Source organism: Neovison vison, chromosome 3 (genome assembly GCF_020171115.1).
Source record: "Neovison vison isolate M4711 chromosome 3, ASM_NN_V1, whole genome shotgun sequence".
NCBI lineage: Eukaryota > Metazoa > Chordata > Mammalia > Carnivora > Mustelidae > Neogale > Neogale vison.
The window spans coordinates 137,059,227-137,073,730 of record NC_058093.1 but is presented as its reverse complement, the minus strand read 5'-3'; the positions used below and the strand labels follow the sequence as shown (position 1 = coordinate 137,073,730).

The following is a 14,504-nucleotide window of genomic DNA, read 5'->3' as shown; positions in this document are numbered from 1 at the left end:
TTGGTAATTTAATAGTTCGTATTAAAGTTTAAATTGCACATATTCTTGGACCCATCAGTTACACTTTTAGAAAAACAGGTTTGCAGTCCCTGACCCAAAATTCTTAAGGCCGTTTGTGTTTCAGATTTCAGAGAGTTTCAGATTATTAAAGATAATATAGAAACGTATATTATATAGCATGTCTAGCAGGCTTTGGGGCTCTGTGAGCAGACACGTTTATATTTCTAAAGGGAACAAATTCATGTCAGGATATTCACATCAGCGCAGGTCAACTTTTGTCACCACATGAATCAGTGAAAAATTTTTAAATTTTCAGAGCCTGTTCGATTTCAGAATTATGGTAAGTCATTGGGCACCCACAAATACTGCAAAATGAAAACACCGATGCACAAGAGGATGTGCTGAATTATTCCTAACAGCAAAAAACAGCTGGGAGTACTCCTGACGTCAGTCAGTGGAGGGATGGGTGGATAAGTTGGGGTACATTTGTCAGAAGAGTGAATTAGACTTTTACGTACTGCCTCCGAAAGATGATTTGTCTGTAGTCGATGAGAAAACAAGTCATAGAAAAAATGTGTGTGGTATAAGCCCATTCAAAAAAGAGGGGGGTTATCTCCTATTTATGCATGTATGTGCTCTCTGGGGAGGAAGAGCTTTGGAAGCCTGTACACCAAACTGGACACTGGTCATCTCAGGAGGGATGGGATTTGGAAGGACATAGAAGAGACCGTTAATGTCTTCTTTATATGCTCCTATAGTTCGACTTGTTAAAATGAGCATGTATTATTTCAGTAATCAAATAAAAGCAATCCTCTTAAAGGCTACTGCAGTGGGAATTACGGAGCACTGAGAGCCTGGCAGCTCTCCACTACGGTACACCCACTCTGAGCCATTAGGGAGCTTGCTTTTCATAATTCATGGAAAGCAGGAGACTAAGCCCAGAGCTAGGCTTACAACTCCAGCCCTCGAGCAGGTCCTTCATTACTTAATATTGGAGCCTAATAATTTCCAAAGTGTATTAGTATGTTCCCCCACAGGGAAAAAAACAAGTGAAACATGGACTGTTACTATGAAACAGAAATCAATCACCAGGGAATCTTTCTCTAATTGACCCACTTGTAGTGAATAATAACTCCAGAAAATAATATTGATTTCTCTCTGTTAGAATCATTGAGTAGAGCAGGTATGGTTTCCTCTTCATGAGCACAACACGTAACTCCCATTTAATCACATTTGAATAGGTTTAAAAACCGGAGTACCTCCGCCATACTGTCATTTGTTTTATGGTCAAATTACTATATTTTTATGGAAAGATTACTAAATATTTAGATGGATCTAAAACTAATTATGTCTCCAAAGAATCATCATACTATTTATTTGGTTTTGTTTCCCAAATATCCGTAAAGAACTTTGTCCGTTGCATTTTGAGTGTGGGTGGGCTGAGTGGTTACATGCTGAGAAAGGAGAAAGATCAGAAGCGTCTAGGATCATGAAGAACAAGCCTGGTGACCTTCCATCATTTTAAGACACCCCCCCACCCCCGCCAGGCAATCCTACACTTTGTTATATGGCCCTTAGGGTACCTAGTTGGGGAGGGACTCCAGTTTTTCTTTGTGAACGAAGTTATAATTAGAGTTTTCTGTCTTTATAGATGATCAAGTATTTAGTTGATTGCACTTTTCCTTCCTTCCTTTCAGAATTGATCCGTCTTTTAGAGAGTGCGGGGCATGGAGTAGGATGCAGTCAGGGAGCTGAGCGTGGATCTGGGTGCGGGCCGGATCCCACAACCCTAAGATCATGACCTGAGCCGAAATCGAGAGTTGGAGGCTTACCTGACTGAGCGACCCGGGCACCCCTGACTGCACTTTTTTGTGACACTTAGTATTTAAAAAAAAAAAAAAATTGTACCTTGGAACTTTGTGTTGAGACCTCAGTTCTAGAAGCCTACAATGCCCATTATCATGACTAAATGTTATAATAACACCAATTAGCTTTAAGAATTAACTAAGATTACTCTATTAGACACTGGATAAATGTTATCTTGATTTTTCCCCTACTTTGAGCTCTGTTACAGAACAAATGGACATGGGCTCCTGGGTGGCCCAGATGGCTAAGCGGCTGCCTTCGGCTCAGGTCACGATCTCAGGGTCCTGGGATTGAGTCCCATTTTGGGCTCTCTGCTCTGCAGGGAGCCTGCTTCTCCCTCTGCCTCTGCCTCCCTGTCTGTGTGTCTCTCATGAATAAATAAATAAAATCTTAAAAAAAAAAAAAAGGACATGAATTACAGCTCTTTCTTTAAAGCAGATTGCTTGCTCTGCAGAGTGAAGTCAGGCCTCGCAGGTTGCTGGCCAGTTGGTGGGCCCTGGCTTGTGGCTGCATTGCTTTAAATGGAATTGCACATGGTGTTCAAAATGTCCATCGTCCTTTGCCGAGGGGACACCACTCTCTGTAGGGGGAGGGGAGGCTGAAAAAAAGAGGGCTTTCCATACTCTGCTCTGAGACCACCCTTTGACCTGTGACTTGGGATTATTAGTAATTGGTACCTATTTATATTGAAGTCTCTAGTAAGAAGTAATAAAAGAAGAGCGGGAGAGATGAGAGGTAGTATTGATGTTGAAAGGCAGCATTTCAGGCTGTATGTGACGCAGTTTCTCTGAGCCTACTTTCCGTATCCGCGAGCTGGAGAAATCAGAGAAAATGACTTCAAAGGCCCCTTTATTCTCACTTTAGATAACTGAGAAATGAAGAGGGTATATCCACTTCAGGTAACTTTTTTAGCCTTGGCACTGTGTGTACGAATATACATATAACGTGTTTTAAAAAACAAACTACAGAATTTCCTGTCCTTTTAGTTTCTAAAACATCAAGAAGAATCATTCCTTAGTAACTGCTAACCTGACCATTATAGTTGTTAAAATCATCATTACAGTAATTTTTATTAATTTGAAATTTTAGGATGTTCTGATTGTGTTCTACATTATATTGAACAGCTATGAGGGATTATCTGTAACCAGAGTGAATGTAATGTAGGACTGACTTTTAGGGTTTAAGAACTGTAATAGTAAAAAAAAAACAAAAAAGAAGAAGAAGTGTAATAGTAGCTTAAAATAAAATTATTTAAAATACTTCACCAAATATGTATTTTTCCAAAGCCAGCCAGTTTTATTTTGAAATCTGAGTCTGTGTACATTTGATAATTTATGGGTTTCACCTATTAGCATGACAGAGGTAAATGTCTTATCTTATAAGAGACGAGAAATTTCTAGTCTTTTCTTCCCTGTTATCTTGCTCCCTCCTCTGCATTCTTTTTGAATGAAGGTAAAGAGAGGAAAGGTCATCCATTACCCATTTTGATTTCTTATCTGTCTTTTAACTTAAACATTGCCGTCCAGGTATCTCTTCCCCATTTTAAGACCTGAGAGAAGTAGATTCTAGGTTATCTTTCTCCCAAGGGCTTTTTTGAATTGGCAGATGCCTGTAATCTGACTGTTTCCACATCTGTAAAGAAAAAGTGGAACTCTAAGAAGGGTAAGGGTTAGAGTTTCCAAAACAAATGAATTTTAATGTGTTCGGACCAAGAACTCGAGTTCTCAGAAACAATTCATGCTTTGTTTGCTAAACAAGTCTCCTGAACACTGTGTTCTTTTCTGGGAAGAATTTGGGGGATGGGCTGCACAGGGAGGAATATGAGGGATGTGGGGACTGTGATGAGAAGAAAGGAAAGAAATTTAAGATACAAATCAGAGTCAGCCCTTCAAATGCACAGGTCTACGGCAAGAGTTTAAATGCAGGCGCTGTACCATATCTAAATATTTAAGTTATAATCAAGCTAATAAACTGTTAAATGTGTTCTCTCTTCCTACCTTAACAGATCTAATGACTTACAAGCAGAGGTTAACGTTCAAAATCGTCTGACCCCTTGGTGTTCCACATTGGATATGGCAGTGTGGGGAAGTCTGGCTGGTGGCCCAAACATCTTTTTATTTTGTCTCTGGCTCCATCCCTCATACCACAGGGCTGTGGACACGCTGTCCCAAGTTCTGTCTACACCTAGGGCCTGTGGGTGAGGAAGATGGGCCCAGGGAAGCCCACACAAGCCCTGAAAACACGTTTGGTGCCATTTGGGTAATGAATTCTGGAAATCTGCTTATTCTTGGTATGGAGAAAATGCTTCTCCATGAAAAAGTATAATGTGAGCCACATGAGTTCATTTTAAATTTTTTGATAAGCCACATTAGAGAAAGTAAGGAAAAACCATTGAAATTAATTTTAATAATAAATCTTATTTAATACAGTATATCAAAATGGCTATCTGTTCTAAAAAATTATTAATGACTTTGCATTCCTTTTCATATTAAGTGTTTGAAATCTGTTGTGTATTTATACTTAGAGAACATCTCAGTTTGGACCAGCCCCATTTCAGTTTGGACCAGTCACTGAAGGCTGTTGCTATCTTATTGGACTGTGCAGACTTCTTTGGGGGGGGGGGTGGTACTTGGCCCCTAGGCCTGGGGGCAGTTCTCGTTATCATAAGGTCTGGTAGTATTTTTATCATTGAATTGATGCGAAGAATAATTGCACTTTTTTATATGTACAGCCTGTGGCCATTTTAAAATGCAAATATATACATACACACACACACACACACACACACACACACACGAGAGAGCTTTATTTTTGTTTGTTTCTTCTTTTTATTGCTTTTTACTTATTCAGCTTACTCCTGCTTTCCTTTGTTGTCAGGGCTGGTGTGGTTCTAGTAAATTTGTTTGCAAAGGTGAATGTACTACCCACCCCCTCACCCCCCAACCCCCGCCTTCATATTATTGACAAATACTTTTCCAAAAGCAGATGCTTTCATTTGCTGTCTTGAGTAACTCCTGGAGTTGTAATCGGTTCATCTCCACTCTCTTGTGTTGGACAATGTCTGGTAGGTCTTTTTCCTTCCTAGAGGAACTTTTTTTTCTAAGTTCAGGTTAATTGTGTGCATATTTTTACACTGTGGCCAGTTCTACCAAATGAGGAGTCCTATCTAGAAAGTAGGGTACTGTTTTTGTTTGGACTAGAACAGCAGTTTCATCTATTTCAGGATGGAGTTGGCAGATTTAGAAGGACAAAAAAGCACCCAGTTAAATTTAAATTTCAGAAAAACAACAACAATTTTTTTTTTTAAGTATAAGTATGTCCCATGCAATATTTGGGACAGACTTTACACTTAAAAAAAAAAATGTGGTGTTTATTTTCTGTATTTTATCTGGCAACCCTATTTTAAGACTCCTTTACTCTCAAAAATTGGGGCCCCGAAGCTGTTTTTATTTATGTGGATTAAATCTTTTGATATTTACCACATTAAAAATTTAGACTGAAAAGCATTTTAATATGCATTCATTTAGAAAAATAATCAACCCATTCTTGTTAACATACACATTTTTTATGGAAAGTAACTATTTTAGAAAAGAAAAAAATAGGTAGAAGAGTGTCCTTGTTTTATATTTTTGCAGATCTTTTCATGTCTGGCTTAATAGACGATAGATGGATTTCTCCTGTTTCTGCATCCAGTCTGGTGTGCTATCGCAGAGGCCAGGTGGAAATCACCACTGGCCACTTGAGAGAAAAGGAGAATGGGAAAAGGCAAATGGCACTTAGTATTGTTACAAAAGTAGTTTTGACCTTGGGAATTCTCTTGAGAGGGTCTGAGCGACCTCTTTTAAGTCCTCTAACCCTGCTTTGAGAACTTCTGCACTAGGAATAATACAACCTGTAATTCTAGCTCATGTAGTATAGATATTGGATGATTTAGTCCGAGTAGAGGATGAGCAGTCTTTGTTTTAAGAAGGCCTAATGACTCATATTATAAAGTATAATGCAAATTTAAAATGATTATTCAGGTTTAGCAGTTAATTCTTAAGGTTTTGTTTTGTTTAATTTGACATACTATTAGTTCTACACTTCACCATTTAAGAAAATTAACTATTTTAAAAGAAAAATCATAATGCTTCTTTAACCTGTCAGATAGGCCCATTGTCACCTTTCTGTTTAGAATAAACTTTATGTTGCTATTTAAAACTTAGGGGCACCTGGGTGGCTCAGTTGCTTAAGCATCCGAGTCTTGACCTCAGCTGGGGTCACCATCACAGGATCATAAGATTGGCCTTGCTTCAGGCTCCTGAGCACAGAGTCTGCTTGCCCTTCTCTCTCTGCTTATCCCTCTCTTCCTGCTTGTGTATGTGTGTGCTCTTTTTCTCTCTCAAATAAATAAACTAAATCTTAAAAAAAATTTTTAAGAAGTTTAATTGTTTTTATTATAAAGTTCAACAGATGGGTCACATGACAATTTCTTTAAAATGCTGATGGGATTGAATTGGATTTATTTTTAAGATGTATGTGTCTGTTCTAGGCATCGTACATACTGCCCAGTATTTAGGCTTGGTCAGTTTTAAAAAATAATTAGCATAATGCAATAACTAATCTGATTCTCATGTCAAATTAAAAAAAAAAGTGTAGAGGTCAGCAGTGGACCGACAGAGAAGTAAAACACTGAGAAAAAAGCCATTAAAAAAAGAAATCAGAAGGCAGTGCTGGTCTGGGAGAAAGACATAGGTTGAGTTTCGCACTGGAAATCCTGTAGGGTAGCCCGGGAGGCAGGAGATGGCGTGTGGTGGGTTCACAGAGCAGGAAAACGATTTCCAAGGAAGGCAAGGTAGAGGTAGGTAGGGAAGGTAGAGGTAGGTAGGGAAGAAGCTGCAAAGCACAGATCTGCAAGAAACATTTAACCATGGAGCGGGGAAGAGAAGTTGAAGAGGGAAAAAGAAAGAAACCTAGGAGGAAACAGTCGGAGAATGTTGGAAGTGGCTGCGGGAGAAGGTCGTGCAAGTGAAGGGCGAGGAACTCTCCCGGACCGGGCGGCGCTTAGCGGTATCGGTGCTGGGCTGAGACTGAAAAATGATCATTGGTTCTTAAATTTGGAACTGTAAGACTTGGTTCCCTGGGAGCGTGTATCGTTCTGATAAATTAATTTTTTATTTCAGGTTTGTATTGGGGAGAAATGGAGCAGAAAGGCTTGTGACTTGTGTGGCTGACACAGAAAATCGGAAGGGCTGATCTGCCTACTCCTGCCCTCTCTCTCCCTGAGCGCATAGTGGTGCGTTCATGAAGCTGGCCCCGAGGAAAGAGAACGAAATTACTCCAGTCCAACTCCCAGCTTCAAATATTCAATCTCGTTCTAGACTGACAAATTTATTTGTTTGTAAATGTTTTATATTTTAGGTAAAACACCGGCCTTAGGGTCTGAAGAGGTTCACTCCAGCTCCGCAGGGCGCTTAACCTCCGTGGGCTCGTTTCCTCCCCGGCTGAATGGGGTTAGAGTATCTCTAAGGCTATGCTAACTGATGTGATGTTGTGCATCTCTGACATCTATCTTTTCTGTTGTTTTACTTGAACAGGTTCACCAAGCTGAAGAGTCTTAACCTTTCCAATAATCACTTAGGGGACTTCCCATTAGCAGTCTGCAGTATTCCGACCCTGACCGAGCTGAACGTGTCCTGCAATGCCCTGCGAGCCGTCCCGGCGGCCGTGGGAGTCATGCACAAGTGCGTACTCCAACCCCACTGCGCGGTACCCCGCAGAGACCCCGGGAAGCTGCCAGGGGCCGCAGCCTATGAAATTAGTTCACTTGTTATGTTGGTCACGGAAGTCTTGGCTCTGAAACGAGAGATTGGGCTCTTCTGGAGATTTCATTTATTAGCTTTTGTACTCTTTAGAGTCTTATAAAAAATTAAAATGTCCTTGTTTAGAACTGAAGATCCCACAGATGAGTGTGTCTGCCCATGAGATGACATGCTTACTTTGTCATTTTCTGAGTTATGTTGAATTCTAAGACTTAATATTTAAAGTAACAATGGAAGATGGGTATTGGGTCTGATTCAGACTACGTAGTTAGCCCACGTTGTTCCCATTTATGCCTATCCAACTTGGGAAAATGGGTCATAATTTTGGCTTCCAGTAAAAGATTAAGATGCTTATCTCTGATCTTTTCTCTGTGGTGTATTACTGCTTGGGCCCTGCCCTTGTGAATTTTGCAAATGATAATTCATCTTCTTTTCCTAATAATATGATCTATACTTGGTGAACTTGTCCAGTGATAGTAAAAATGTAAAATCAACACATTCTCTCTATAATTTTTGTGTTTTCTTTACTAGCTTACAGACATTCTTGCTGGATGGAAACTTTCTCCAGGCCCTTCCTCCTGAGTTGGAGAACATGCATCAGCTTAGTTATCTTGGTCTTTCTTTCAATGAATTCACTGACATTCCAGAGGTTTTGGAGAAATTGACTGCTGTGGATAAACTTTGTATGTCTGGAAACTGTATGGAGACCCTTAGGCTACAGGCGTTAAGAAAAATGCCTCACATTAAACATGTGGATCTAAGGTAACTATTTTTAAGAAATATATCCCATTTAAGTGGTTGACTTACATTTAGGAGTAGGTTAGAGCACTTTTGGTGATATTCTTTTGCAAGGCAAGCAGGCTGGTTAGTTGGAATTTATGGTGAATGAAAACTGTATCATTGAGAACAAAGTGGATATTTTATCTCTTTGTCCTCCTTTTCCTTGGCTTGAGATAGGTAACATCATTGAGCATCTCTTCTTTAATTTTTTTTCCCTCCTCGACTTCCCTAATGTAATATAATGTATTTATTAAATTAAATTACTTAACCTACTTATTTTAATTTTTTTATTTTTCTGTCCACATGGTTCTTCCCTTAGTTTACTGTTCTTTATAAAAATGTAAAATTCATAACCTCTCATTAGGCCCAAGTTTGGCCAGAACCTCCACCCTCACACCTCACAAGAGCAAGGAACCCCATTTTGATTCCCGATCTCCAACTCAACTCCAACTAAAAACACTGGCATAGTCCTTGCTACATTAAAGATGCTCCATGATCATCCCTTAGTATGTGAGGTTCAGTTTTAGTTTCTAATATACAAAGAACCAGCATACAAGGAGGAAGCTCTTCTAAATTTCTCTTAAGGAAAAAGAAGAGTCTGGTATGGAACTGAGTTCCTGCAAAGCAACATATCAGGCTTAGGCCTTCATACTAATTTTCCCAGTTTGATACTTTTTCAACCACCCTAATTCCTCCATTAGCCAGAGGTTGATGACCACATACTCATGATGTTAAATCTTGGGCAAGATATTTAATTACTCTGCAACTGTGTTCTCATCTCTAAATTACGGTTAGTAACAGAACCTCATTCATAAGGTTTGGGAGGGAATCGAGTTAAATGCCTCACACTCCCAGTGTGTTTGATGTATCCTTCTTATTACCTAATTGAGGATTCTCTTCTCCTCATGGAATCTGCGCCGCTGTCATTCTTAGACTCTACACCTCCCTTTTGTCAAAGGTGGCTCTTTCTTTGCCTTCCTACCCACTTTCCTCTCTGTTGATAACCCTAGACCCTCACTCAGGCCTGTTGACTTTTATCAGTATAAAAAGCATCATTTTTTGCTCCTTTTCTTCTGCGTTTATATATCGGGCCTTGGAAACCCATTTATTCAAGTCCCTCAGAGAACTGTTTTCCTTGGGGCACCTGGGAGACTCATCGGTTAAATGTCACCTTCGGCTCTGGTCATGAACTCGGGGTCCTGGAATCAAGCCTCAGGGCTCAGTGGAGAGTCTGCTTTTTCCTCTCCCCCTCTCTCTCTCCCTCTTCTGCAGGCTTATGCTCTCTTGCTCTCTCTCAAATAAATAAATAAAATCTTAAAAAAACAAAAGCAAAAAACAAGGATTACTTGACTTTCCCTTTCCTCAGACTAAAGAAATCATGCCTTTTGCACCCGGGGAAGTGTTGGTTAGCAATTTGCCGACCTAGAATTCTTAATTCGAGAAGTACAAATGGTATTAACTTTCTTTCTAAATTGTTAGCATTATTTTTCTCTGAGTTGCTTGGATTTAGAAAACTTTCATATTAAAGCATTTAAGCCATTTCAAATGGAGCCGCCTAGATTTCTAGTTCTAATTGGATCTTTTTAGACGGGATCAGTTGCAGGACATTTAAATACCACAGTAGACGGGAACACTCGACATGGTCAATGACTGTGCCCAGCTTACGTTCCCTCCAGGCCGCTGAGTGGAGGAGGGGAAGATCTGGTCAGATTTGCTTGTCATTCTGCCCTAGTATTTTCAATTGAAACTAGTGGGAGGCTTTCAGGGGACTTTCACTTAGTTTCTGCAAAGGGCTAATTTTACTGCATTTTGTTACTCCTTCAGATGAAAATGTAATATCAGATTAAAAGTGATCACTTGTCATTTTTCTTTTCATTTTATTCTTTTTCCCACATCTGCTTTCTTTGACTCTGATAGTATGTTTTCTGTGGCCTCCTTGATAACTCCTCTTTCCTCTCAGTCCAAACTGTGCACGTTACCCACACCTCTCCCCGATCGCTTGTTACTGCCTTGGTGGTCGTCGGTGCCCTCAGCGCTTCATCATTTGCCTTCTGTCTCCATGTTGATTATCCCCAGTCTTTCTCTAACCCTTATGTCTCTTCTGGGGACTAATGCCACTTCAAGTGCCTGCTGGGTAATTTCACCTTGGTTTCCCCCACTGGCGCACATAACCACACCCTGTGAAACAGTTTAATTCGTTCGTTCTTTGACTAGTTCCTCCCCTTGGATTCCTGTTTTACTGGTAGCAACATCGCTTCATTGGTTCTGTAGACGCAAACCCTTGGACCCTGTCTGTGGTCTACCACCCCATTCTGTCAGTCCTGCCTCACACTAGTTTCTCTCTTTGTCCCTTCCTTTTCCTTCTGGCTGTGGCTGTTGTCCCCTGGCCGAGACATCTGTTTCCGTTGTGGAGCCTCTCAAGCCAGCCCAGTCCCACCCAGAGTCTGCAGTCCTTCGGTAGCTCTTACCTGGTTTCCGCCTACTAGCCTGTGAGCCCCTTGGGGATGAGGCTCTAGTTCAGAGCTACTCAAAGTGGGGTCCTCTGACCTGGGCTGGTAAGCCAACTATTTGTTACTTCTCTACAATGAAATATGTGTAGATTTTGAGACTTAATGTTTTAGACACAGTGACTTGACATTGCCGCAGTGTGCAGGTAGACTCATAAATGCAACTCATCTCGTTGTGCAGGGAATAGACTCATTTAGTGGTTGGTGAATTCACCTGGGGAGCTGCCTGGGCTGGGCTGTGCCCTGGACACATGCGGTTAAGACTCCACATCAGGCTCTGATAGATCAGAAATCCAGAACAGAGCTCATTCGCCACAGATAACCAAGAAACACTGTTCCTCTCTACCCTCATTACCCAGCGTAAGCACTTAGTTGGTACTTTCATTGACTAAGCCCCCCCTTGCAGCTTCTCACGTGCCCTGTGCTCCTCTCATTCGGGGCTGCTCTGCCCTCGCTCGTGCACTGCTCTCTTTGCCCATTTGTATCTCCTGCATCCCGCCTACCCTGGGCATTCAGATGAGGTGCCCCCCCATTGCATCTTTTTTGACCATTCTCTGTGTGCGTACGTCAGTTACGGCACTTGTCACATACTTGTGGTCTTGGTATTTTAAAGCGTACGTGATTTTCCTCACTAACATCTGAAGTCTGTGCACAGATGCCTTGTTTTCTTCGTCTCTCACTGACCTGAAGCCAGGGGTCACCGTCCTGATCATCAGCCGCCTTCGGTTGTTTGCATACTGTGGGCGTGTGCTTCATTCGATTTTCTCAGCAGTCTTGCTGGACACGGAAGGTGTTATTCCCCTTTTACAGATTGGGCATGGGCTTAACCAGGGCATTAGGTGACTTATTCAAGGTCCTGTACAAGGTGACGAGCAACAGACTGGCCCGAGAGCATACAGCTGCCTCATTCGGCCCGTCTGCACACAGGAAACCCCAGCGCCTGCTTATGAAATCCGTAAAATGGCCACGCCAACTGGGGACTATTGGAAGGAGACTTGAATCACATTTGCCTCTTTTAAAGTTCATCCTAAATAGTTACATTATGGTTTGAGCCTGAACACTTCTGAATTTGGATCCTGATAAGACTTGGCAATTTAAACTGAACAGTTCCCTCTCATTATAGATTTTCTTTTGTCTCCTCATTAAATGAACCCTTTAATTATTTTAGTGTTAACACAGTGAAATTGCAGGAGGGAGCGATTTCGAATGAAGAGGATAATGCCACATTATGAGAATTACAGTGTAAAGTAAGAAGAACATAGGACTTTTTTTTTTTTCGATTTCTATAGTCTTGTATCCAAAATGAGCTTTTTTTTTTAACTTTTAAGTTTTTTTTTTTTAAAGATCTATTTATTTTAAAAAGAGCATGTACACTAGCTGGGAGAGGGGCTGAGGGAGAGAGAGAGAAAGAGAATCTGAAGCAGGCTCTGCACGCAGCGTGGAGCCCGACTCAGGGCCCAGCCTCATGACCCGGAGATCGTGACTCTAAGATCATGACTTGAGCTGAAACCAAGAGTCCGACGCTTCATCAACTGAGCCACTCAGGAGCCCCTAAGATGAGATTTTTAAAAAAAGATTCTGTGTACATATTCTAGTAATCTAGTGAGCATTTGGAAATAGGCAAATTGCTGGGTTGAGGCCAGTTTTTAAATCTTACAACCTGGAATAAAAAAGGAAGCAAAAAAAAAAACCCAAATCCTCTTGGGGACATTTAAAGAAGCCATATGCTCTGCTTACGGACTGACAGATGCTCACTCTTTGTTATCTGCCACGGATCCTTGTGATTCAGTGACTTTATGATATTACTATTACTAATTCAGTTGCCATCATTTTATGTTTTTCAGCTACCATTATTTTATTTTTTCAAAGGGCAGGAATTCAAAACTGAGAACCTTTAGCTTTTTCCTAAGCTCCCGCCCTCCTGTTAATGCTCTTCTGACCAAGTGCATTATCTCAACGCTTGTTGGCTTTGTAATGACAAGTACAAAGTTCATATTGTTTGCTGGTAAAGGAGTTGGGGGTAGCCTAGCAAACTAGAATCAAGATTTTCATCTACTTTTCTCCCCTTTAGAGTTAAGTGTGTCTTCCTTCTGGTGGTTCCTAGTCCCCATTACTGCTCACTTATCTTCTCGGCGACACGCCCACAGCACCTTCATTCTGTTCCAGCGAGTTCTCGTGGCCGAGGTTCTGCCAGTTTTCCCTGTGCCTTGCTCTGTCCTAGATTTGTTGATCCCATTGTTTGGTCCTTTGTTTTGTAATTTCTCAGCAAATCCTAGATGCCAGAGTATTTTCTGTGCTTTGTTCTTTCAAGCAATATTTAATTTTTTTAAATTAATTAATTAATTTTGTGGAGCCCAACATGGGGCTTGAACTCCCAACCCCAAAATCAAAGACCTAAGCTGAGATCAAGAGTCGGACAGTTAACTGACTGAGTCACGCGGGCGCCCTCAAGCAGTATTTTAATGATGGAGATGGTTTTGGTAATCAGTCCTTGGTCCGAAGCCAGCCAGAAATCCAGATGTTTGCATCCTTACCTCTGGTGCATATGTGGCTCCTGTTCATTTCCACACATACCACTGCCCACCCGCCCGCCCCCCCCCCCCCGCCCAGCCCCGGCCAAGTTGTCCCTTAAATTCTGTCCTGTATGAACTGCTCATCTTCCTGCTCACTAATCCTCTCTCCTTCCTTAAATATTCAGTGTAGTTCTAATGTGCCTAACAGGTTGTCCTAGGTTCCGTTTCTTGTGTTCGTTCAACCCAATTCTTGGAAAATAAATGATTAAGTGGATTTTTTTTTTCCCCTCTTGAAGTGAATTAAGGCAAAAATCAACATATGTGCTTCTCTTCCAGCCTAAGTGTTCCAAATTGGGTTTCAGAATATATTGTCAAGATCAAGACCTTCCTGGGGTTGAGGCTAAAAATAACCAAGGAATCTGGCCAGTTAAGGAAGTCCAGATGTAGAGATTAAAGAAATCCTGGGGGACTGTAATATAGGGAGGCTTCTCCTTACCTCGGCATATTAGGGTGTGGCCACTTATTTCTAGCACTGCAGTTAATTATAGTCTCTGTGTCCTTTCTCCTCAAGACTCAATGTAATTAGGAGACTCATAGCAGATGAAGTGGACTTTCTCCAGCACGTCACTCAGCTCGATCTGCGCGACAACAAGCTTGGGGATCTCGATGCCATGATTTTCAACAACATTGAAGTTTTACACTGTGAAAGGAATCAGCTGGTGACATTAAACATCTGTGGCTATTTCCTAAAAGCGCTCTATGCCGCTTCTAATGGTATGTGATGTGGACCACATCAAAGTTTCTCTTCTGCTTCCAGGAATTGACTCCACGCCATCATCTCTGCCTCACTCTGATTTCTACTTTGTGTGTTTAATAAAATAAGTGTCAGATTTTGCTGAGGTAAAAATCATAAAAGAACCAAAACGAAAGATTTTATAGGTCTCAACTTATTTTTCTCATATGGTGATATTTAGGTAAGTTACTCCCCCCGCTTTTGCTTTGGGTCCTCTGCTCAAAAGGCCTTAATAAACTATTTC

The 14,504-nt window shown here is 41.1% G+C and overlaps 1 protein-coding gene across 1 annotated transcript in view; it reads left to right on the top strand.

The window, feature by feature from the left end:
- PHLPP1 (PH domain and leucine rich repeat protein phosphatase 1) overlaps positions 1-14,504 on the top strand; it is a 208,939-nt gene that overhangs the window by 144,273 nt on the left and 50,162 nt on the right. The window contains exons 5-7 of the mRNA XM_044242857.1: positions 7,443-7,589; positions 8,199-8,429; positions 14,039-14,241. Of these exons, the coding sequence (XP_044098792.1) occupies positions 7,443-7,589; positions 8,199-8,429; positions 14,039-14,241 (581 nt within the window). The remainder of the gene's footprint in view (positions 1-7,442; positions 7,590-8,198; positions 8,430-14,038; positions 14,242-14,504) is intronic.